This window comes from Cydia pomonella, chromosome 7 (genome assembly GCF_033807575.1).
Source record: "Cydia pomonella isolate Wapato2018A chromosome 7, ilCydPomo1, whole genome shotgun sequence".
Classification (NCBI taxonomy): Eukaryota; Metazoa; Arthropoda; class Insecta; order Lepidoptera; family Tortricidae; genus Cydia; species Cydia pomonella.
The window spans coordinates 18,482,376-18,508,146 of record NC_084709.1 but is presented as its reverse complement, the minus strand read 5'-3'; the positions used below and the strand labels follow the sequence as shown (position 1 = coordinate 18,508,146).

The 25,771-nt window shown below is 35.1% G+C and overlaps 1 protein-coding gene and 1 long non-coding RNA gene across 19 annotated transcripts in view; one reads left to right on the top strand and one right to left on the bottom strand.

The window, feature by feature from the left end:
• LOC133520055 (uncharacterized) overlaps positions 1–3,792 on the bottom strand; it is a 35,134-nt gene extending 31,342 nt beyond the window's left edge. Inside the window, exon 1 of the long non-coding RNA XR_009799694.1 lies at positions 3,669–3,792. This is a non-coding gene — a long non-coding RNA (uncharacterized LOC133520055). The remainder of the gene's footprint in view (positions 1–3,668) is intronic.
• The window catches only part of LOC133520049 (protein still life, isoform SIF type 1), a 187,714-nt gene that overhangs the window by 72,707 nt on the left and 89,236 nt on the right, over positions 1–25,771 (top strand). For all 18 annotated transcript variants that reach the window (XM_061854332.1, XM_061854331.1, XM_061854333.1 and 15 more), the window contains 2 exons: positions 12,586–12,786; positions 18,502–18,634. In XM_061854332.1, coding sequence (XP_061710316.1) covers positions 12,586–12,786; positions 18,502–18,634 — 334 coding nt within the window. The remainder of the gene's footprint in view (positions 1–12,585; positions 12,787–18,501; positions 18,635–25,771) is intronic.

Below are 25,771 nucleotides of genomic sequence, written 5' to 3'. Positions count from 1 at the left end.
TAAACTTTCGTATGCTCCTGTCAAAAATTTGCCGTTTATATGGCAGTCATGATAAATTCATGTTTAACTTGAATATACACTGTGTTTTTACTGAATTCCGTTGACTTCGGGGTATGGCTAAGTACGTTTAAAGACACTAAATACTGTAGACACTAGATTTGCCATAGAATAATATATATATATTATAATTTTTACTGTTTTTTTTAGTTTTAGTGAAAAGTAATTAAATGCTGTGTATAGCGTTGTTGTAATACAGGCATTATTCTTTCACTCAACCAAACTTTTTAAAGCTATGAGATATCAATGTCATTTCGAACATCGATCGTTCTAGATAGTACTTGCATTAAGCAGCGAATGTGTAAACTCGTACTAAACTATACTATATTCGAGTATTTAAACCGGCCCTACGGCAAGTGTACACATTTGTAGGGGCCTTATCAAATAAAAATAAATTATTCATTATTTCCGAAATGGAGTTAATTAGAATACCGGTATCTTTGAGAAAGTAGCTTAAGTTAAGCTCAGGAATGCACCTCTAAAATTAACTGAATTAAAAAAAAATACACGGTGTATTTGACGACCGGTTTGGTCTAGTGGGTAGTGACCCTGCCAACGAAGCTGATGGTCCCGGGTTCAAATCCTGGTAAGGGCATTTATTTGTGTGATGAGCATGGATATATGCAGGGATCGGAAACCGGTATTTTTTGTATGGGAACGAAAATGGTATTTTTTCGTTCTTTGTTAATTACTTCATTTCTAATTAGGCAATCTAATAATACGAAGTCGTTATCTGAAAACACAACTGAGTCCTACATTTAGAGTATAAAATAAACCGAAATATATGGTTATTTCGATGTTTTTGCAAAAAACCGGTTCCGATCCCTGGATATATGTTCCTGAGTCATGGGTGTTTTCTATGTATTTAAGTATTTATAAATATTTATGTATTATATATATCGTTGTCTATGTACTCTCAACACAAGCCTTATTGAGCTTACTGTAGGACTTAGTCAATTTGTGTAATAATGTCCTATAATATTTATTTATTAATATTTATTTATATGGAGCATATTTCTACTAAGCATATCAAAGGTTAAACAACTATCAATGCATATAGCGTATGCACAAATAAGTTATAATCATGGACAATCGGGAACCTGTTAAAAACTCCGAATAGGAATTTCAGTACCCTTAAAAATACCAATTGTTATTTTTACAATCCCATAAATGTATATGTTACCGTATATGTGTGTATATGTTTATGTAAGTCAACACAGTTGTATTATAAATAAAATATTTGTTCATAATATTTATACATCTGCGATGTTACATTAGAGATTAAATATTATAAAATCATGCAATTTACAATGGTAAAATACAATATACTTGGTATCTACCTAGAACCAAGTCTAAAGTTATTAGAATGCAGCAGTTTTTCGCTCGAAGAAACTTTGGAAATTTATGCTTCATAAGTTCTGCGAGAAGTTTGTATATAACTAAACCAGAGTAAGCAAAGAATTTCGAATAATGAAGACTAAAGTAGTGCAGCTTTACATTCTTTAGTTTAAGCTTAGAATAAATTTAAAAAATTACTGTATTGGCTGAGACTTGAACTCACGGCCTCTGGATCGATACTCCAGCTCTCTGCCATCTGATAATAATAATAATAATAAATAAATAATAATATTTAATAGCATCGTTCGCAGACGTTTCTGCTTGTTAAAAATTAATTTAGTATGGGTAGCACATCGTTACTGATGAATTTCTAATATGACTTGGAACTCCGATAGCCGTCTAAGAAGTGTGACGTTCTTACGGTAAATGTCGCTAGGGTCCCCTAGACCCTGGTGGAAAAATTTGCTGCCTAGGGATGAGGCCTTGGTGGTTCAGATGGCAGAGCGCTGGAGTATCGATCCAGAGGCCGTGAGTTCAAGTCTCACCCAAGACGGTAATTTTTCCACTTTTAAATTTATTCTAAGCTTTATAGCATCGTTCGCATACGTTTTTGCTTGTTAATAATTTTCTTTAGTTTACTTACTAAAAAAAAAAAAACATCACAAACGGTAGTTTACATAGAACTGTTTATTATATACAGAGAATTTGCGACTTGCAATCCGGGGTTCGCGGGTTCAAACCCCGGCTCGTACCAATGAGTTTTTCCATCACCAGCAGTCGCTTTTCGGTGAAGCATAACAACTTGAGGAAACCGGACTAATCCCAATAAGGCCTAGTTTACCCTCTGGGTTGGAAGGTCAGGTGGCAGTCGCTTTCGTAAAAACTAGTGCCTACGCCAATTTGGGGTTAGTTGTCAAGAGGACCCCAGGCTCCTATGAGCCGTGGCAAAATGCCGGGACAACGCGAGGAAGATGATTACATTCGATTACTCGACTGGAGATCACCACACATGTTAAATAATACATTAGAAGTAAACGGTTGTTTTGTAAATTTATTTTCTGTATAAATGTTGGAGAAAAGTTATAAATAAGTTGCAAAAGTATCTAAAAATATTATTATTAAATACCGATGTCTTAAATCTACCGATGCTTTAAATGCAATGCTCTTAATACTGTAAAAAAACTGGTCAATTGCGAGTGTAAAAGTGGACGTCCATTAATTACGTGAGGGGCTTTTAAGGAATTTTTACCTCCACTGGTGAGACGTCGTGAGATTTGTCTCGACCAATATACTTACTTGAGCTCTATTCCATTTTGTATTTTAAGTATATATTTAGTACACAATTTGCTTTCCTATTTTTATTAAGAGTAGTAAAGATGTCAGATTTTGGCATATTTACAGGTACAGAAACTTAAAAAACTGTCATCGTATTTCTCCTGTACTATTCTATTATGTATATAATTATTCGTACCCTAAACGACAATGAGTGAATTGTTTAAAAACGAGAACAAACGGTCTAACGTTTTCAAACTGTTCCAGTTGATTCTGTTGCGCACGGATTGGCCAGCGTGGCACAATAGTTAATGCATTTATATTACCTGCTTACTGGCCTTACGGTGTCGCGAGGCTCTCCGTTTACAGCTAGTCTCATCATGTGAAACGATGTTAAAATAATAGCCACTTTACTGGGGTACATACTAGTATCGGAAATATTGCTGTTTGACTTATTTTGCTTAAAGATCCTGGATATGAGGATACAATTAGAGAAACAAATTGGTTCTAGGTACTTACTTATTCCGTTTATTTTTATTTTACTTCTTTAACCTTTTGAACGCCAAGAACACCTTTTAGCTCGCTTGCGTCTGGGATTTTGGCGTATCAGTAATGTTTTGTTTATAACGTAAAGCCTTGAAAAGATGAAGATAATGGCTTCCTACAAATTTGTGATGATTTAGCCAATGTCAAAAGGGTGTTCGTAGAGCATGGCGTTAGATGTTAGTTCTAATAGTTGTGAAGGACAATAAAAATATACATAATGGATATATACAGATGATTACTATAACTAGCTTATATCTAAAATAGGCCCTTGAGGCATTGTACCAAGGATGCTGGCGGCATTTCCTCGTTGTATCGCAATACTGATACGTTGTGCGAGGAAGCCGCCAGCTCTTCGGTCACCAGTTACGTCAACCAGACGTTTCGCGATTTCTCCAAAAAACTTGTGCGCGCTGGGACCCCATGGACCTAGAGTTTCAAAGTTGTGAAGTACTTACCTATATATACTAATCTTGCAGCGATGTATATGGATTCCAAGAATTTCCACAATTAAACACTTACACACAATATTATCATAGCATAATTACTGCAAAACACACTGACACTGATTTGACAGTATTTTTTTAAACTCTCAACATGTTTGAATGAATAAACTTATTTGATGAAATGATGACCTTTTTATGTGGTTGCAAATATCAACAAAAGTTATTTGATTTTTTTATGACATTATGACTATTTTTGACGTTATTAATCAATATCAAGGTTATGAACGATTTTATGTAAAATAGTTTGTAATAATTTAACGCAGATTTAGTTTTCAAACATTTCGCAAATACAGAGTAAAAAATATGTCAAAATAAAAGTGACATAATCGACACTTTAATTTAGATGTTAGTGGAAATACAATGAAAAGACGCTCAGTTAAAGATTAGTTTTAGTCTACCCTCCACCGACAGGGCATAGAACGAAATATGAGACAAAGATTGAATTATCCTCGATGTCTTCGTATAAAGAAAAAGAAACTGATATTTCCACTATTAAAAGCTCAGCACGTATGTACCTATAAGATACCGAATGTTTTACTTAACATTATCGTTTTTAGTAGGTAATGATATTTTGAACATGTCCCAAGTTTGTCGTTCCAAGAAACTCATTTGTACAAGTCGGGATGCCTATGGCCTCCAGCTTGGAAGTCAGATCAGATCAGAATCAGTTTGGTAACAGAGCTTCAAATGTTAGGTTCTTACTAATACTTCAAACTACATAATTACGGTCTAAATAGATATGTAGAACACTCTTTATTAGCACACTTCAGCAAAATACAACTTACGGAAAAACAATTGATTAAAGATAGAGGCACACTAAAGATCGATAATGTAGCCAAAAAATCATGTATTGCGAAACGTTATGAACGTCACGTTATGAAGCCCACATTTATACAGACAATTACTGAGTAAAATGTTTACATTATCCTATTCTGTCTCCCAAAAGCCACGACTACTTACCGAGTAACGAAAAGCTCTGATAAATTTAATCAAGAACAGTTAGTAAATTCCTTCTACAATAAAAATGTTATGTCCCGAGAATGAACGAAAAAATAAAAATGCCCACATTATACTGAGGTATCTTATTATAGAAAATTATTCCAAAAAGCAATTTAGCCGAATGGAATTACAAAGGATCCGTGAACAATCTCGGATTACCTTAGTGTAACATGATAACGACGAACCACCGCGACGTAATTATTCTATTTCTAATTTGCCCTTTCTTGTTATTATGAATTACATGATTTTTATTTGTATCTCCTTGATTTCACGGGCCTGTTAAACCCGGCCTTTTGATAGGTTTGCGTGGGGATATAGATCCAACACGTAAAGACCCCTTGGAGACCTTGAATGTCATGTAGAACACCTGCTGGAACCCGTTCACGGGCGCAAAAATGGACACCCATGAACCAGTCGCAGCAGGCATTGGGACTATTTAAAAAAAGTGAACAGTATAACGGTCTATGGATTTAAATTTGTGTCGACAATGAAACTGGGCTATTACAAATATGTCTAGACACCTACCATGATAATGTTTTCACTAATTATCTATCGAGGCAGGCGGTGACTTGCCGCCCACTAGATCGGCCCCAGAAACTGCCGTCGTAAAGACGACCAGGAGCAATACGGTGTGAGCGGCTTAGGGGTGTCGAGGTGTCATGTCCAAATTACATTATTGATTATAATTTTATAAATAGAAACATAATTAATAATGATATAAACATTTGGGACCATATTCACAAATGGAGATCTTTTAATGTTGTGTAAACCTGTATTCTGCCGTTTTGTAATTGTCAAAGTCATCTAGGTACTTTGTACTCGGCAAACATACCAGACGCATGACTACATGGGCTACACCGCCACGGCAGGTAATGTAAGTGCCTAAATAAATATTTCGTTAAAGCGCTGGATGTCCAGGTCAACAGTTCCTCTCTTACATGTTTATATTCAAATAATCAAAGTCATATAACTTTTGAAGAAACATAATATCTGATCTTAGGACTGATCACCGTTGTAGACCACGCATCGGACTCTCGGTACTTCCGACGCAGCCATTTGTTACTCAAAGAGTTTTCTTTTCCAATGTGTACTGATTGTTCCGGAAATTGAAATGGATTATTACGTGAACTCGTTTGCATTCTCTCTCTCTATCGCACCACTATCATCAGTGCGAGCGAGACGGACTGCAATCGAGTTTACGCAGTCGCTAACATAAACGTCATTTCTCAAGTCATGGTATGTACGACTGCTAGGCGATAAACCTGTTACAGATACGTAAGACATATTTCATATCGATTTCAGACCTTATTTGAAAGCCTAACCCCCTTATTACTACGATGCCGCTAATCATCGTTTGTCCCTTTCCATCGTACCAATACGTCGGAAAGGGACAAACGATGATTAGCGGCATCTAAACTTTAGTACACGTTCATGAATAAGGGGGTTGGATGGTTAGTTTTTAGGGTTCCGTAGCCAAATGGCAAAAAACGGAACCCTTATAGATTTGTCATGTCCGTCTGTCTGTCCGTCTATGTCACAGCCACTTTTTTTCGAAACTATAATAACTGTACATACTGTTCAAACTTGGTAAGTAGATGTATTCTATGAACCGCATTAAGATTTTCACACAAAAATAGAAAAAAAACTATAAATTTTGGGGGTTCCCCATACTTAGAACTGAAACTCAAAAATTTTTTTTTTCATCAAAGCCATACGTGTGGGGTATCTATGGATAGGTCTTCAAAAATGATATTAAGGTTTCTAAAATCATTTTTTTTCTAAACTGAATAGTTTGCGCGAGAGACACTTCCAAAGTGGTAAAATGTGCCCCCCCCCCCCCCTGTAACTTCTAATTTAACACAATGATAAAACTAAAAAAATATATGATATACATTATCATGCAAACTTCCACTGAAAATTGCTTTGAACGAGATCTAGTAAGTAGTTTTTTTTAATACGTCATAAATTGTACGGAACCCTTCATGGGCGAGTCCGACTCGCACTTGGCCGCTTTTTTGATAAAATACTATTTGTACAGTATTTGGATTCCTTAAGTACATTTTTACAAGCCTTTATTTAACTTACAATGTAAGTATCTATGTTTATACAGGTCAAATCTTGCAAGTTAAATTTGACCCAACTCCCGACTACCCATGAAGCTGAAAATTTGCATACAAAGTTATAAGTCGGGCGAAAATGCAATATTTTGGGACTATCGAGCTGATGATGGAGACGGAAGGTGGCCATGGGAACTCCGTGGTAAAATAACGCAAACTAATGTGTTCGGGCGTTGTTAGAATCATCTCGATGAGTATTAGATGCCTGTGGAAAAAAGTACAGTTAGCGATAAAAGCTTATACCAAAAATATTTCTTTTTTTGTTTAACACCTCCTATGGAGTTGCAGGCGTACATAGGCTGCGGAGACTGCTTACCATCAGGCGGGCCGTATGCTTGTTTGCCACCAACGTAGTATATAAAAAAAACACGTATTTGCCTTATAGAAAGATAAGCTTTAGTTCTAAAGTATGAAGCTAAATTGTGTTAAATATGCATATTCCTTACGGTTACTCACTCGAGTAAAATGATTTCGCAATTCCTTGGGGAAGCCTGCATTTCCTAGTGACAATTTGATGTCCTTCTACGTCATGTACTTAAGTGGCAATAGGTATTGTGTGCTTCGTGACTTCAGCAGACAGTCCCATTTGAGCAATATTTAAATCGAGAAACACGATCAAGCAAGCTACTATATTTCAATTTTTAATGTAATAAGTGCGTTCGCCCGATGCCTGATGCAGTGCATTACATAACATAAATGCATTTGCAAATGCTGTGCTCAGAATTGTACCTTAGAAGTCATACACAAGCTATTAATATTATATACAAGTTCTTAAGACTAATACTTACACATTTTGAATTTTTTGCTGTGCTTAGGTACATGCTTTAAACTCAAGACACAGACCGTTTATTATAGAAATTAAATACATATGTATTACGTATTTAATTTCTTTGGAAAAAGATGTATTTTTTATGAGAAGGTAAAATTCATAGCAAGATTAAGTCAACAATTATAGTACGAAATACAAATACATAGCTAATTTAAGTAGAATTTTCCTTCAATTTTCCTCGTCCTACTCGTATTCCGAGGTTTTGGTAATATTTGAGCGAGGTATCGATCTTAGGCGCTAGGACTGAATTATTTTTTTGACGTTTATTGCGTACGGTTGGGATGTCCTCCAGGGGCTCGGCGACGCAAGCAATTTTACAAAAAACATTGGGCAAAAATCCAATATTATTTTATTATTTGGTGTAAGTAATTCCTTGCCCAAAGGCGAATAGTCGAGATCTAACGATTACACGTTTTATTAGTTTCCTAATAATAAACGACGAAGAATGAAATATTTAGGTATTTGATTTCTCACGAGTTTAACACGTTAAACGCCAGACCAAAATATTCATTTTTTCTTAAAAAAAAACTTGATGTAAATTCAATTATTACTTTGATATGTATATAGATATATATTTTATTTTGTTATTGGAGGTTTAGTTAAAAAGTTGTTAAAAAAAAAACTCGCGGTCACCGATGACCCCCGTGGCGCTGTGAAGTTCATATTTCAAAAACCGTTACCATGACGCCACGCCGGTCCCCCCGCCGGCCACGCCGGTCACTGTGCCGGTCATTATATTGTCACATTCGCACCCGCTAAAATATGCTTATAATATAAAATTTAACTGCTTTGGCATTGTGTGACAATAGCTTGGTTTGGCAATTCCTGCTACTGGTTCAAGAAGATACGCTGTTTTTGTTTATTTTTGTTAATTTTGGGTTTTTATGATGTTTTTTTTTGTGGAATGCATGTATCAGGTGTGTGTCTGCATTGGGAAATTTATTTTTTCTTATTTTTTGATAATTGTCGTGTATCTCCAGATAATTGAAATTAATTTCTATTAATTATATAATTATTGCAAATACTTAATTATATAAATTATAGAATTAAAGATGTGATTTGAAAGAAATGCCTTGTTTTTTTAATTTTTTCAACAAATCTACTATGTCACTAACTGCACCCACGTCCCAAGCCACCGTTTTACTAACGAGCGCCATGCCGGTCCCTTGCATACAACGCATTGCTTATAACTGCTACACGCGGCGCAGGATAGCGTCTTAAAAACAGGTTTAACACGAGGTCACCGGTGCCCCCCATGGCGTGTTGCAGTTGACTTCGTGAGGTCGCCGGTGCCCCCCATGGCGTTCAACGTGTTAATAAAATCATGCAAAAATAAAAAATATACATTTTGTAATATTTTTCAAACTCGATGAGTTATCATCTCAATTCAATTATGAGATTTGGCGTTTTTAGGTTATACATTATATGACACCATCTCACCCTAACCATCAAAAGTGAAAAATATTATTAGGAAACGATTTTGTTATATGCGAATCCGAATAATTCCCAAAGTACACGACAATTTAGTGTTAGTGAGGTTTACAACTGCCCAAAACTGCTTACTTTGTCTTTGCTGCCATCCGCCAATCCTTAATACATCAAATTGCTAAACAGTATTTTTATTAGTTCCTTTTATAACACACGTAAATAAAGGTGTTGTGAGAGATTGCTGCCCCAAAAGAAAGGCTTTTAAAGCTAAACGATTACGAATGGTCGTTCTATTACCTACCGATAAAATAATTTTTTGATACCTTTATGACATGGCTACGCAAGCATGTGTATTTTGTATGGTGGGTACCCTGTACTAATAATAATAACACTCGAGGACTCCACTAACACTCAAATGAAGAAATATATCTACGAGTATATCTTCCGTTCGTGCGCTTGAGAAAAAGAATTTTAGGTTTTTTACTTTCATAAAAAGATGCTATTCATTACTTTAATATATATTTAAATATTATATCGTTTTGACATTAGGACATGGATAGCCTAAATGTAATGATATTATACTCCTTGATTATCATGACTGGTTCAATTCCAGGTACGATATTAAAACAATACATCATAACTGAATCTTTCAAATAATGTCAATTTAGGCGCAAATAAATAGCAACTATTCAGCTGCCGTGTTCTTAAAAGAAGTTCACCTATTGCAACAAGAATGATAAAACAATTGGCCGATATATTTTTAAATCATTACGTTGAATTAATTACACTATTTAATACACACCATTCTCGATTAGATATTAGACAATACTGAAAAGGCGACGTGTTGAAATGAGAATAAATGTATAGATACATCTAGGGCTATGAATACATTTTGTGGTAATGACTTTAATAAAAACCCCTAGTTCATATTCATAACGTCTAGATTAAAAGAAGACCACTCCATGCGATGCGACCTTTTTTGTGTACTTAATAGCACATTCAATTCAAAACTTGCACTGTAAATAATATTGATTCTCGTATAATGAGACTATGCTAGAACATTTCAATGTGTTTCCAGCCGACGCGCTTTGTCCTATTTTATTGAATGAATGCATCAACCCTTCGTATGAAAAATTATTATTCGCGCTTGTTTGCTCGCTATAACGCATACCCTCATTACCAATTTACCATTCAATTTGCTTCCGTTGCTTTCAACGCTCACTGATCGTTAGCGATCGCTTTACTCAGACAAACCAGTGTTGTAGTTGTTATCTCCGATTGCGTAGACTTGTAATGGATCTTGGGGTTAAAAACCGTTTACCTACACTCGACCCAGAAACAGGCTCATTATTATTAACGGTAAATTGAGCGCTTGTCTCTCCCGATACTTATAATTAAATTCATTAGTAGTAGAGGTATGTTACACGGTAGATTTGAGGTGAATCTATGTATATTGATTTCAATAAACACAATGCTAACACGTAAACTTTTAAGCTTGTTTTACTCAAAATGTAAGGAATGTGTGATAACTGATAAATATCTATTCGATAGTCGGATTACCGAAGGAATAATAACGCAGTTAAAAATAACGCAGAATAAGTTTTTATAAAAAGTCTATGTAAATACCTCAACATTGCGGACGTTAAAGCCGTAAGGTATTTAAATCCGGCTAAGTTGATCTGACGCGCGACGGGTCTCCCGTCGGACCGGCGCTGTCCATTTCAAATTACCTTCGTTATTGACTTCTGAACTTTCATTTGCAGTTTTTTTGCACTTTTTGAGTTTTGAATACTATATTTCCTTCTTTAATGACATAAAAACGACAGAATATGATTTTGATCACTCCGGACGACATGTTTTATTTCTATATATATTCTCAAGTAATGAGATTTTGTGCGAGTGGATGGGACATCTTTTACGTATTCGCATTGACGTATGACTTCCTTGCCAGAGCAGTTTGAACAATATTATCTGCAAAATAGTTATATTTTCAAACAAGTTTTATCAATACACCAATGATCCTTTAATTAAGATTGTTTAACATTCTAGGAAAATGTTTGCGATAAGAAATAATAGCTGTAAAACGACCAGCTAAATAAAGGTCTCGCATATTTAACTACCTCTTATAGAGTTATTATCCTGAAGTCTTAGCAAAAGTACCATATCCTGTTCCACTCTGTTCGGAGTTATTTATGGTGTTTGGAATTTTCTGCCGCCACCCAGGCTATATCGTTAAACTTAAGCAATATCGCGATGGGGAATTTGATATTCGTACGCTATGGATTACGGTTCATTAATTGAGGTTTAGGTGGCAACGGCGCATATGTGAGTTTACATTTACAAAGATACTGCGCCATTAACGCCTCGTGAATAACAATATACTCTCAAGGAAAGCATCAGTTTCACAAATAATGTTACGAAGAGTTAAGTCAAATAAAATATGAACGGTTTAGAACATGAAGTTTTATTTTTCGCATATATGTTGCGAAATAAGGGCAATGCTCCTGTTCACGTACGTACATGTACATATTAAATGAATATTTCACTATATTTTGTAGTGTTTCGATAATTATCAGTTCTGACAAGAAATTATGAACTCGTAGGAATGTGAATTTTACCATGCGTAGTTAGATTTTTAGGTTTATTAGTGTAGCAATTTATTAATTTGGGTCTAAAATAAACGCATGCACATCTAAAATTCCAAAACTAGCAAAGTCCTATTTGCGTATCGTGTTGTTGCGAGTGGCCCCAGGGGTATCTAACCGGCTGGCTTTGGTTTTATACTCAAACATTGTAACCGCTGGGGTAACAATATATTGCTTCCAGAATTCATATTAATATTTCAGTTTTTTTCTTTTTATAAATAGTTTTCAAAATGACCGTACAGTTTCAGTCAGACAAAATAGGTGTTTCACGATTTTTTCATTTTAATAATTAAGTACGGGGCATACAGGCCAATTCGAACGTATACTTGTAGTATTAATCTTACCGGCTGCGCCATGTAGTATTCGGTAGTTTTAAGTCAGGTTTGCAGGAAAACTTGGAATTTATTTAATAAAAAGTTATTCTTACCGCAAGTTCATATCGTTACGGCAGTCTTAGGCAAACAGACACATACTCATGTGTTTTAAATGCAATCGGAATTTTTCTATACCGATATATTTAGTTCGGATACAATTACCAGAGATATTACAATACTGACATTAGAATGATATTCGAGTTTTATTATTTAGTTATCGTGCATCTTGCCCGCGCCATGATGTAAGGACAAGTACCTACGAGCAAATGTTGGACATGTTGGATGTCAGTCTGATATCAGTGTACGTTCGAACTGGCCTGTTAATCGCGTTATGGACTTTTTTCAGATGGTTGCGTGGATTTTTTCAAACTACCCGCACTCTTGATTATTCACTTTTACGATAGGATTATGTAGGGTTGTCAGATCAAATATGAAAGCCTAAAATGTCAGTTAAAATGCCTTTTTTCTTTTGTCTAGTTTTGTAAGTGCGTCCCGTTGCGCATCTTGTATCGGCGAATCTGCGAGGGCCGCATGGTACCGCCACTCGGACGGCTGGCGGGGCGCGCCCCCGCCCGGCCCGCGCCGCTCCCCCTGGGACTCCCTGCCCAGCTTACGGCATGAGGGTAGCCTTAACGACTCTGGCTACAGGAGTAACAGAGCTGACAGCTTCGAACAGAGGTATGATTCTGAAACTTTATGTTACATATTAAATAAGTATGTAATTTCATGCTCCCTGGGATTCCGTGACCGGTTAGTGTGTTATTACACAAAGGCTTTATTCATGAATCACGAACATAAGCAATTTGTCCGATAATAATAAAACACATATGAGAGGAGGTTTTAGTATGATCCAAATATATTATAAAAGCTCATTACTCATTAGCGATTAAATATTTAGTTTACAACCGCATATAAATTCGTAAATACTTTCAAAACTCTATTAAATTAAGTAAGTAATAAAAAGTTTATTGTACAAAACAAGGGACCCCTAAGAAGGGAAGGGGTCCCTATGATAGATCTTTTTCACCTAGCCTAAAAATAAATTGAACTCTATACCTAAAGATACCATAATTTTTGACATGCTATAAAGTAAGTTAATATCGGATACTTCTGCTGACTTTGAATCCGATTGGAGAAATAGACTTTTTATTATTATTTTCATATGAACTAATACATATTAACAATCCAATGGACGTCATCTCTCATGCCGCAGAAATAACAACAGTTATTTTTAGCTATAATCATCACATCACGTATTAAAAAGTGTTTAAACACAAATTTTACATACTGCTGCATATAGAGCTGAATTAGCAGAATCTATCCCTAAGGTCAAAAACACCTTGTCTAATACCTCTTATTTCAATGGGTAGTTTCAGAAGTGGTTTATTACGCTCACAGTTAGGAACAAGGGAAATGCATTGGGTTGAAATCTAATTTATTATACGATTATCGACCCTTCGCAGCGGATTTCCGAAGTAATCTTGGATAAACCTTTACTTACATAATGATATTTAAGTATTTAATGAATCTTTATTTAACGAAAATTGGATTGTTATGTACTCGCCTGCAGAATTTCAATTGTGTTCAGAGTGAAGCTATATGCAGTTAGGAAAACTAAACTCGTACATACTCCTTTGCAAATTCAACTCCTTTAGCAAAGTTAAGGAAAAGTGTTCATGCGGGCGTATGATAAACATGGTCATAGTACTTTTATAACATGAAACGAAGTAAAGCTTAAAACACGTAGAGATTTTATAAATGCTTTGTAAGATTCGACTTCATTTTCAGTGATCATATCCACTCTAATTGTATTCTTTCTAAGATTTAACAGGAATACGGGGTTATGACAATAATGCGTAATGCGTTTTTACTAAATAAGTGCAATAGGTACTGTGATGGTATTGGGGTTGATTAAATATACCATAACTATCTAGTTCTACTAAAGCTAGTAATTACTGTTATATAGAAGAGGTCGGAACGAATTTGAGGGTGGCGGTAAAGAAAGGTGCATGGCGATTTATATAATTGAAATTTAATATCGCAAATTTATTAGGTATTAATTGTTATCGACGGTTTGAGGTGTGGATTACTAGGAGAAGAACCGTCGAAGAAACTCCTTAGTTTAGTATACCATATAGGTACTCAGATCTGCAGTCCCTTGAAGCTCTGAAAAAATCAAACTTCTAAGTTAACGTAAAAAAAAGATACAGCCGTTTATGCCGCAAAAAAAACGTAGGGCAAACCTTGGCTATTTGGTGATACATATGTAGTTATTCGGTGACAGTCAGTTTTATTGTCTTTTAGCCAAGTTACCTGGTAATTTTATGACTTGGACCCATATTACACCATATTTAGCCACATTCGTGCTTTTTCTTAGACTTCGTTTTAAGCAATAAAATTACAGGGCAACTCGGCTAAAAGACAATAAAACTGACTATCACTGAATAACCAAGTATCACCGAATAGCCCAGGATTGCCCTATATTTAGACACTGTCAAGGGTATCAAGTCATAAGTTACTTCTCGTTGACCTAGAACTATGAAATTTGGCAAGTAATACTGTTTTACACTACAAGTACATGGAAAGATCTCAAAACTTTAAATTTGTAAAAAAAACCGGCCAAGTGCGAGTCGGACTCGCGCACGAAGGGTTCCGTACCATTACACAAAAAACGGCAAAAAAAACACTTTTGTTGTATGGGAGCCCCACTTAAACACATACTATAGCGTTGTTGTTATAGCGGCCACAGAAATACATCATCTGTGAAAAGTTCAACTCTCTATTTATCACGGTTCGTGAGATACAGCCTGGTGACAGACGTACAAACAGACGGACGGACAGCCGAGTCTTACTTATATATATGTAGTCCAGTCATCTTGACAACGTAGTGATATTCGCCCATGGTACTAGTGGTAACTATAATGATATTAATGATAAATGAAACCGTATTAATCTTTAATTCTTTGACGTTAGATCTACTATTAGAAACTAATAAACTAACTAAACATCCAACAATTTAATGTGATGACCAACTGATATCATGAAAAGCACCGACTGAGAAAGGATAAGTATATATGAAATAATTGGACCATTATCTCTAGCTCCAAGTGTATGAGTATTGTGGTCGGTCAGCCACTCAATAAGAACTCGGCCTAGTACCCTGGCGGGGGAGAAAGTCCTTTGTACACCGCTTTATGATATACGAACCAATTTTACGGGCTTTGTCCCCCAAAATTAGATCAATTTCGTCAAAGAGTTCATCTCCGTTTAATGATAACTGGGCGTAACTTTCTAAATTAAATTATAATGGCGATATTTAAGGCTATGTATTTTGACACGTGTATACAGTGTATATTTTTAATATGACCGCAAACCTAAACTAGACGTAGGTTTTAGTGTTATAAAACAATTCTGTATTTTTTTAAATTTAGTGTTAACTATCAGAGAATAATTAATTTTTGAAATTTTTACGTCAGTTATTTCGTACATCATGGTCACGTGTGACAGGTGTGACGTTGCGTCATTAAATGCGACGTATTGAGGTAAAACAAAGTAGTGATACGTTGCTTCGTGAATTATTTTATATGGAAATTTAAAGTCGTTCGTTTTTTATAAAACCTATGAAACTGTGTTCATTAAAGCTTTAACTAACTACCCTTAAATTATGTGGTTGTATCAAAAATACACGCTGTATAAGGTTTACTATACAGGTGCCCGTGAGCATTTCGAGACATTTTAACTAAGCATTCCTGGTAATATTTAGAAACTAAAATGTCATATAAAATTTTCTGGATTAGTTTCAGAGATAATTAAATGTTTTTCGAAATCATTCTTTCGCCATAAGTCTGTACAAAACACATTTTTGACTGCGGTATTGCTACTTTGAGGTCTAGTCTGGACATACCTATTGATTGACATCTAAAAATTTAAAAATTGTATTCGAGAGGCTACACCCAAATAAAAAAAAACCTTTTTAGTCAATTTTAGGTCATGTGTTTATCAATAAAAATTACGTTTTATGTACAGGAGTGTAAAAAAGGAAAAAAAAAAAACAATAAAAAATGTTTTTTTTTTTTCGAATTTTCCAAAAAGTCATATGTCATTTTTTGCTTCTGTTGCCATCAGGAATGCACCGTTAAAATCTCTCGCAATGCTCACGGGCACTTTGTATAATACTAGTGAACTTGATGATACAAAAAGTAATCAAAAACAATGATCGGAAAATGGCCCTTAGCCAGAAGTCCTATTTATTGACGACACAAATGTTCTGTATTTCAATAGAAATAGTCAATCTTTTCAGAAAACTACTGAAACAGCAGATATTACTCTCTTGGGTCCAATAAAAATATATATTCTCTGTATATGTGTCTAGTCAACGATTCGTAAAACGAATGGGAGACAAAACATACAGGTTAAACCGAACGTGCACAGCGAGTAATAGCAATATATTATGTTTACGACGGTATTAAGTGGGGTAGTGATAAATAATCGTGTTCAATGTCTGTGGCGTGGGTGAGAGCTTGATAAAGTGACTACATTCGTATGTATAGAAATATGTATTACTTTATCAATAACAGATATTTTTTTCCAGTTCAGTGAATTGGTGGAATTAAGGGTGGGGGCTAGTAAGGAAGTTCGAGAGTCTTGAATCGTAAGGAGAATTTAATCATGTTTAAAAACTTATATTCGCTAATTAAACGATGATTAGTTGCATAAAAGGTCGTAGTGAATAAAAATATATGTGATCACATCGATAGCCAAGACTATGATAAGGACGGTACACTTCCGAGTAAAAAATTCAAACTTAAGCAATTGAGGTTCCGTTCTCTAATTTTCCCTATTGTATTGAGCCAGTTTGAAGTGCTGTAGCGTTTATGAAAACAAGAATATGAGAAAAATGATTAACAGACTCGCATGAACATTGGTGACATTGATCTGACAAAAATGTATTATCTATTCTATCATATAAAATCAATCCAGTTCGTTTAATATAAGAACACGGCCACTAATAATTCTTCGTTATAAATTGAAATGTATTAAAGGATACAATTTTATAATCTGAATAATAGTTTAAAGTTGAAAAGTGGATAACCGTTTAATTTATCTATCGGTCGCAGGCCCGTCGTTAGCGCGACAAATGTCCCTCCGTGCCATTAGTTATTACAGCTCTTATCTTTGTGTGCGATGCTATGATAAATAAATTACCCGTTGGCTCCCTAAGGATATTACTCCTCATTAGGCTTTGTTATACTTGCTTTAACAATTAGGCAAAGAATTTGAAACTTTTTACTTTGCAGTGGGTATATGTAATGATATATGAATTGCACGTAACTTTATAAATTAGAGTTTATCTAACAAAATATTTTTCTAAAACAAAGTAGTCGTAAGTTCAATACGCGCTCTCGTATAAATGGAAAATATATTCTCGTGGAGTCATAAATGTTTCTTTACGTTGCTACAACTGGCACGATAACTTTATCAACGTCTTTATGTGATATCGTAACGGAAGACTAAACGACATTTCCGAAGGCTGTTAGAAAAAATCACCGCATACGGAGTTTACCAACTTTTCCGTTCAGTCATTCTTTCCCAACGTTCCGCGCGTCTCCGAATTGCTTAATTCAAAATACGGAAATTCGATCACCTAACTGAAACAGCACTTTTATGACAACAATTCTTTTCAAATTTTGCAAGAAACTGTTTGAAGTAATAAATTAGAATATTGTTTATATTAGTTCTTTTTTTATATAATTTTCTCGGCAATACGATAACCGATTATTATAATAAATTATTCATTAAGATAAAGCTTTGCTTTTACGTAATTAAATAGATAAAATTACAAGTAGATAAATAAAGAGTTTGTAAATAGTTCATTTCAAAAGGAGGTAGTAGATGTTACATTATATTTATTCATATATTTATTTATGTATGCATAGTGAATATAATCATATCTACTTCCATAGTTTTGTAAAATTTATCTCGTTAACAAAGGATACACTAATTTTCAGTCCAACTAATGGATCTCCGGTTGGACTATTAAAGGATACCCTATTTCTCTCTTCCCCTTCCCCCTCCATGTATGTATTTCATTTACTCAAACCAATTTCCACGTGACGTTAGCATAAAATATGGGGAACGAAATTCCCTTGGGATGAAAATCATACGAAGTCACGTTATAAAAAGGCTCTTTCAGTAATTAAAATCCTGCCCGCTTTACGGTCGGCTATATGTACGTACCTATATATATAGTGGGTTAAGCTTGGATGACAAATTGAATTACTTTGCCTAAGCATACACTATATCTGATTTATCCTGGGTTTTAAAGCTACATTCTAATTCCTCCGAGATTTAGAGAATAAAGTATGTTATATAAACGTATAGTGTTTCTTTCAGGGGCGTTTTTGATCGGCAAGATAGCGTTCGATCCGAGTATACCAGCGACCGAGAATCATCGCGCTACGGGATAGTTCAGCAAGCCTCAATCGACAGCACTGACTCCAGGATATGTTACCTGACATCTAGCGAGGTAAGTGATTTTTTTATTCGGAGGTAGGAAATTCTAATATAAGAACCCCTTTGATAATGAACATATAATGATAACAGCAACGCTAGCAACAGTTATCCTGTAAGCGTAATCAATCTAGGATCTACTGCTGTATCATAAACTCTTAAAAGAAAACCGCAACTAAATGGGTTTATGGGTTTGGAGATTGATTTCAAACATTTATTCGTGTGCCAGCAACATACACACAAATATCCACTAACCCATATACTCATATATTGACCACCTCCGTTCAAATGTTAGTTATGTGAGTAATGTGACGTAAGTCAGACTGCTTTTGTCCTTACAGAATATTTATGAGTTATTTAAACATCATTGCTCATACCTACTAGTCTAAAAAGTCTAAATTGAAAGAAACATTAACGGTACAGATGTCGATAAAGTAACTATAAACAAAAACATACCCAACTACTTGTATATTTTTAATGTTTACAGCTCTGTTACAGCTTTATTAATTTACACTATTAAATGGTTTAAGCAAATAGGTGTGTCTAAAGTAGTAATCATGCAGATTTGAGATCTGTATAAAGTGTAAGCAGATATTAGAAGACCCGTCGAAGCTCCGTAGTACGCAGTGGCTCGTGTGTTCGTTTGGGTACATCGAGCCATAAACAATACCTGAATACTGAACTGCGAACGATCTCAATTCATTTGACTAAACTGGAATGCAATTTGTGAGCTCGTTGTGTTGTTGTCACGCAACTGACGGGCTCCCAACTAAATTGCCACTGGTAGCGATGCAGTTTAATCAAGTTGTCGGCGAAAGTTGAAATTGTTATATCCGTTTTCATTCGAATTTGGTACGGACTTTCGTAAATTTGATCCAGGAGAAATTGTAATTATGTACAAAAACTGTTAATTCATTAAAGTTGTAAGTAAAATCAATGTCAAAATTAAGCTAAGCATAGATTCTGAATTAAATACCTCAATCAACTTTACAAAATGACTTAACAGCTACTCCAGTGATTAAACGGGAACCTTGGAGGATTTAACAACTGGAGATGCCTTTTCTGTAATTTTCTGTACAAAACAGTCTGCCGATTTTTGCGGGGAAACGCAAGGACATTTGTACGTAACGTACGAATAGCCCTGTCAGATAAGCGTCAGTCCATACAATACATATGACCATTGGCCGAGGTTTTCGACAGGGGTGAGCTCTTAAAGGCGACTCCGGTTGTTAAATCACCCAAGCGGGAACCCATCAATGTCAATAAGTACGAGAACCTTAGGCCTTATTTTATGATTTGACAAGAAATAGGGCATTACCTACAAGTCAGATCAGCAGAGGTTGTTAAATAGACTGACAGTCCTCTTGCAACGCCACGTAAACCGTCATTGTTGTAGATGGCGCTATATATAGTCTTTACATTTTAGTTACGTACGTTTGAAAACTGCCTATTTATACACTGTGTTTTTATTAAATTCCGTTAACTTCGGGCATGAGTAAGTACGTGTAATGAAACTAAATGGCATAGGTAATTTTTTTTAAAAGTAAGTTTGGTAACACGGGCATTACATTTAACTCAACCAAACAATTGAAAACTGTGACGTATCAATGTCACTTCGAACATCGATCGTCTGAAATAGTACTTACGTTTAGTAAATGTTTTAACTCGTACTAAACACTAATCAATATGTAAACAGGCCCTAAGGCAAGTGTACATACTCGTAGGGGCCTTATAAGATAAAAATAAATTATTGATTACCTCCGAAATGGAGTTAATTACAATACCGGTGTCTAGCAAAAAGTTACTTAATTTCTCATGCACCCTTGAAATTAACGGAAAAAAAACACGGTGTATGACTTCTAAGTGTAAAATATGCTCATACAAATTAAGCATATACTATGATTACGTTGTGTAAAATTGTCCCAAAATATTTATTTATTTATTGCTCAAAGGTTAACTTGATTAAATCCCCTAAAGGGATAAGTTCGCCTTTTTACTAATGATGAGGGTTTACGTTTTGTTTTCATTTTTGTACTTTAAAGTGTTTTACTACTACTTAAGTTTCTGTGTGGGAAGTAAAATTAACTAGTACCTTTTATGAAAACAAACGTACAAAAACATTTTACTCAAAAATTAAAAACTTTACATTATTATTAAAAAAACTTTATACCTATAGATTTTGACATGTAAGACATTCAGGACAAAGCTTAAAAAGGCCAATAAGTATCGCAAAAAGTACACTATCGTAATTATTACTTTAGTGTGGATGTGCTGGTGAAACGTCCTCCTGGGCCTGGCATATCACTCAGCGTTTGCGGATATTATTACGGATATGCGGAGAGTCCTTCCTTCACTAAATGACTCTAACCTACAACCTACCTTTTTGGACTGTCTGGGATATTGTTTCCTAAAATATTTATACATTAAGACCCATCCACATTTCATAGAGTCGGAGCTTAAAAAACAATAAGTACCACGTGTATTTATTCTACATTTCATTTTATCACTGTGTTAGCATAATTACGTTTTTCATGTCGGATTCCAGTTTTTGGGTACTAAAAACCAACGCACATAGCGTAACTATAAAGGGCCCTTCTTGACTACGGAATCCTAAAAGTGGCTTTGATGCTCCACGATTTATTAAAAATATGCCCACTTCGAGAGAATGTCGGATATCATTAAACTCCCAAGCGGGGAAATTGAACTTGAGAAATTGCTTTTCAAACCTATCCCGATATATGTAAGTGTAATAGATTGATTACTCAGGTACGCATTTCGATACCTTGTGTATAAAGGAACGGCAGGTAATCTTTTATGCAAAGGTTGTGATTTACCGACGACCCTCTCTAAGTCAGCTTTGTGGGCCCGAACTATACAAGTCGTTTATTCAAGTTACAGACGTTCTTTTTACTTAAAACATTTTTCTTTTGCATTTAAAGGTAAGATGCCACAGCAGACAGTAGAAAGTAGGTAGTATAACTCTATAAATAACGCAGACATAGCTCTTATCACTTACCACCCTCCTAAATTCTGCCAAGAAACTGTTTAAGAGAAAATATATTGGTGCAGATATCTTAAATGTTTTCACCTAGAAGGTTTGCGCTTTGTATACATATTGTTTTGGTTATCAGGTATAGAATTATTTAATGGGTTAGATTATTAAGGAAACGGAAATAGCAAAATAACAGAATTAAATAACTACCACAAAACCAAAAACCTAAATATGTATAAAAAAAAACTAATTTAAAATAAACTACTAAAAACTATCCTCCTATGGCATGGTGCCGTAGATAATGGCAGCATTTTCACGCTGTATGGCAATAATTCTTTGTGCGAGAAAGCCAGGTCTACGATCACCGGTGGCGTCTGATATTCGTTTTGATACTTCTTAAATAGAGTAATCGCGTGCGGATCCCACGGGCCAAGAGTCTCGCCCCAAAAAGGTACAAAAATATATACGGAGCCGAGACGCCTTCGGTCTTTTTTAAAATTTCGGCCGCCTTGCAGTTGTGCCGTGAAGATGAAACGGGGCTAGAGTTTCTACACATGTGGCGTCCCACACCAACACCTGTCCCGTGTTCCACGGAATTAGTAACATTAGTTATAGTTAGTTTTTTTTATTCATTTCATTAGTTAGTTAGTTAGTTATAGTTAGTTTTTTTTTATTCGACTTCAATAGAGGAGGGAGGTTTTCAATTATTAATAATATTTGTTACTTCAGTTGTAAAACGATTTGGATATATTCTTTTCCAAAATCCCGATCTGATGATGAGATCCATGTAAAATTGAGGGAACTACTCAAATCTTACAAGCATACATTTAGCGTTCTTTGTATTTTCATCAACAAACCCAGCATTCGTATTCAAAAACGTGCCATTTTCAATGACGTGGAACTGTTGATGAAGACGAGAACGAAACTCGTCAACGACGCATATTTCACATTTGGCGATTTGTCTACTTTGTTAACTTTGCAAGGTTTTTGAGCAAAAATTTTGGCAAGCTCCATTTCTGATTAAGGGTTCTATGAGGAACTGAGGGAAATCCTCAAATTTTGACTTATTCAGAATCTTTTTAGTCACATGACTGTTTGGCCAGGCAGGCACGAGTGCTGCAGAATGCTGCGTCACTCATAACAAAAACTTAAAAATAATAAGTAAAAATAAAATTTACCTTAATTCAAAGCCAAATAGTTACAGTACTGGTCAATAGTAAAATAACTAAAGAACAGCTTTATTCCCTTCTTATAGTAGCGCTCTATTGTCCGCATTCGGTTACCGCATTTAAAACTTGGCTTGGCATCGAATTCAAACATATCAGTTGCTAACGCTTATAAAAGGGTTAATATTTGATTTTATCCTCACAAATTTTTTCTTTCTTTCTTATTCAAGGTTATTTTATTAAACAAAAGAAGAATTGAACTTGTACTGTAAAATTATTACGATGAAATTATAACAATCCAATGTGCACATAGCGTTTATTTCATTATGTTAGAAAATAGTTCACTAGTGATGTGGATTAAATCAACCAACAGCAATTTATATAATTGCTCAAAAGCCAACGGGATAGATTAGAGTGTAATCTGCAATAGCATTCCATGATTATGACAATCAAGTGCATTTACCTAATTATTGGTATCGAGTATTCAATTTCAATCAACATAATGATTGTAATTATGAAAACAATATGTATCAGGTTATATAAATACTATATTAGAAAGCTGATTAAAATAACCAAAATAAATAATTACCGCAAGCTTGATAAAGAAAAAAAAAATCGATAATGAAATCTGATTTTAGCAAGATGAGTCTAGCTAGTCCAGTAGATGAGCCCACCAAGAACTGGAAAGAAATGCAATCTAATATTTTAAGAGTTGGTACATACGAGTAGCAAGCTTACAATAGAAACATGTGATAGTCAACACAATTATTACTCATTAATTACATTTAAACCTTACCGTAGAAAGTGCTAGTAAGGGGAAATAATTCAAATAATATGTTACGGCCCGATTCGAAGAATGAGATACGATAACGTAAGTTCTGGTTTAGATAAGTTCTCATTTAGATATCGTTTATATTGCAAGATTCGGGCAACCAATGTCACTTTCACAATATCGTAGATAGATCTTATAGGGATCACAGTGAAATCGAAATAAACGTCAATCATGTCGTTTAAAAAACATGTCGTTTAGTTATAGATCTTTTAGAGATCTTTCCAAGATCTTAAACGTGTCTCAATCATTCTTCGAATCGGAACGTTAATCATTATTCGAATCGGGCCGATAGATATGATGAAAAATAATTGTAGTTCAGGTCAAGGCAGTACAGTAAAGTTAACGATTGCTTTATTTATTACTTTTCGATTAGTTTGTAATTTAGCTGGCGGATGAGCTTAAATCGATGCCATAATTAGTAATGGTCTGTGAAAGCTTCCAAGTGTCACGTTACTGCAGATGAGTTGGGTCGGTAGGTACGCTGAAAAGCAAGGTTTGCCGGGATGGGAGTCGGGTAGAATCGCGCGCGCTCGGCCGCGTCTGCGCGCCGCGGCTTGTTCGCTGCCCTGCGCTACGGGCACCCCAATTGTGTTCTGAACGTAGCATCTCAAATATTATTTTGAGGTTAGCTTTTCACAAATAAAGTGTAACACAATGGCCGAGCCTATTCGAGGTCCTCTCAAACTCACACTAACTTCAAAATAGAACGTGTCGAATGTCGCGCAAAAGAACTTTAAACCGTAAACTCAGACGTTTTGTTTGTGTCAATACAAAGCTTTTACTGTCAAGTGCACGGACAAAGAAGATTGGCATCGTGTTCACTACGTTTCACACTCTTAAGGGAATTTAATTCATGACTCTTAACAATAACACTGGTAGACTGCTTGGACTGTTGTGGCGTTAATTTTATAACATATCCTGTGGCAAAGTGAAGTCAATTCTGCGGCCTATCTGCGAGTGAAACTTGATAGATTTAGTCCTTGATTCCAATACAATAAACATAAATAATAAGAAATTGAGATTATTAGGAAATGTTATATTAGAGTTCCTGCTTGTACATCGCTTCATCCACCTGTGATAATTCGTCCTTGTTGATACAATGACTTTGTGTACCTATTTCTAATGCTGCCAATGTTTGTCAAATAGTTAAACAATTAGTTAATGCTCCTAGAGTGTTCAATGTTATTATCTGCTAATGTTTACGAAGATTGTTAGAATCGGATTCTATAATATGTTGAATTAGATAATCTTTGGTCAAGCAAAGAGTTATATACTGTTGAATATGAGTAGTTTGTTGTTGTTCGATTAGTTTGTACTTTCAAGGCTACGCCACGCTATAAAATGTGTCTATGGTAACTGCATGGGGACCGTCAAATCAAAGAATGCTCCTTTTACCAAGGTAATGATATATTAGACTGGCATGTAAATAACCTACCTCTTTAGAATTAAATGATATTTAAGAATAATTTTATTAGTCTTTCTCATATCGTATATGTAGATATAGCTCTATATTATTCTAGAACTGTTGGCGACGTTAATAAAGTCAGCAACGTGTACCTTAATGGATTACATGCCCGGTGAAGCATGCACTTTCGACCCAAAGGGCTATATATAGAGGACTGTATCGTATGCCTAGCAGTACTGATGGAGTTAAATCGATATAGATGCTACGAAATACTGACGTTTTGGCACCTTGACAAAATTACACTCAAAGTAACAAAATTACAACTTACTATTTTTTCATTAATTTTTCTGTTTCCCCTACGCAAAGGTTGCCCCGAAGAGATCACTCTTTAACCATAAGACTACCTGTTGTCTGCCTCTATATTTAATCAATTGTTTTTTTTCTTTTCTTTTCTACCTTTTTACTGAGGTGTATAAAGAGTATTCTATGTATCTATTACTACATCAAAATGAAAAACTTTTTGAATTAGTAATAGCGGGCATACTGCGCACAATTTGAAAGAAAAGTTTTGATTGGATATGACCTTTCGTTGCGTCAATCTTTAATACAAACAAATATGTAACTTTCCAAGTAAAGAATGACCTAACATAATAAAATAGAAATGCGACAGGAATATAACGCGCAAAGTTTTAATAAGGAATACAATTATACCAACCACACATTCCAAACATGTTTGTGCACTGTATATTCTATTAAAT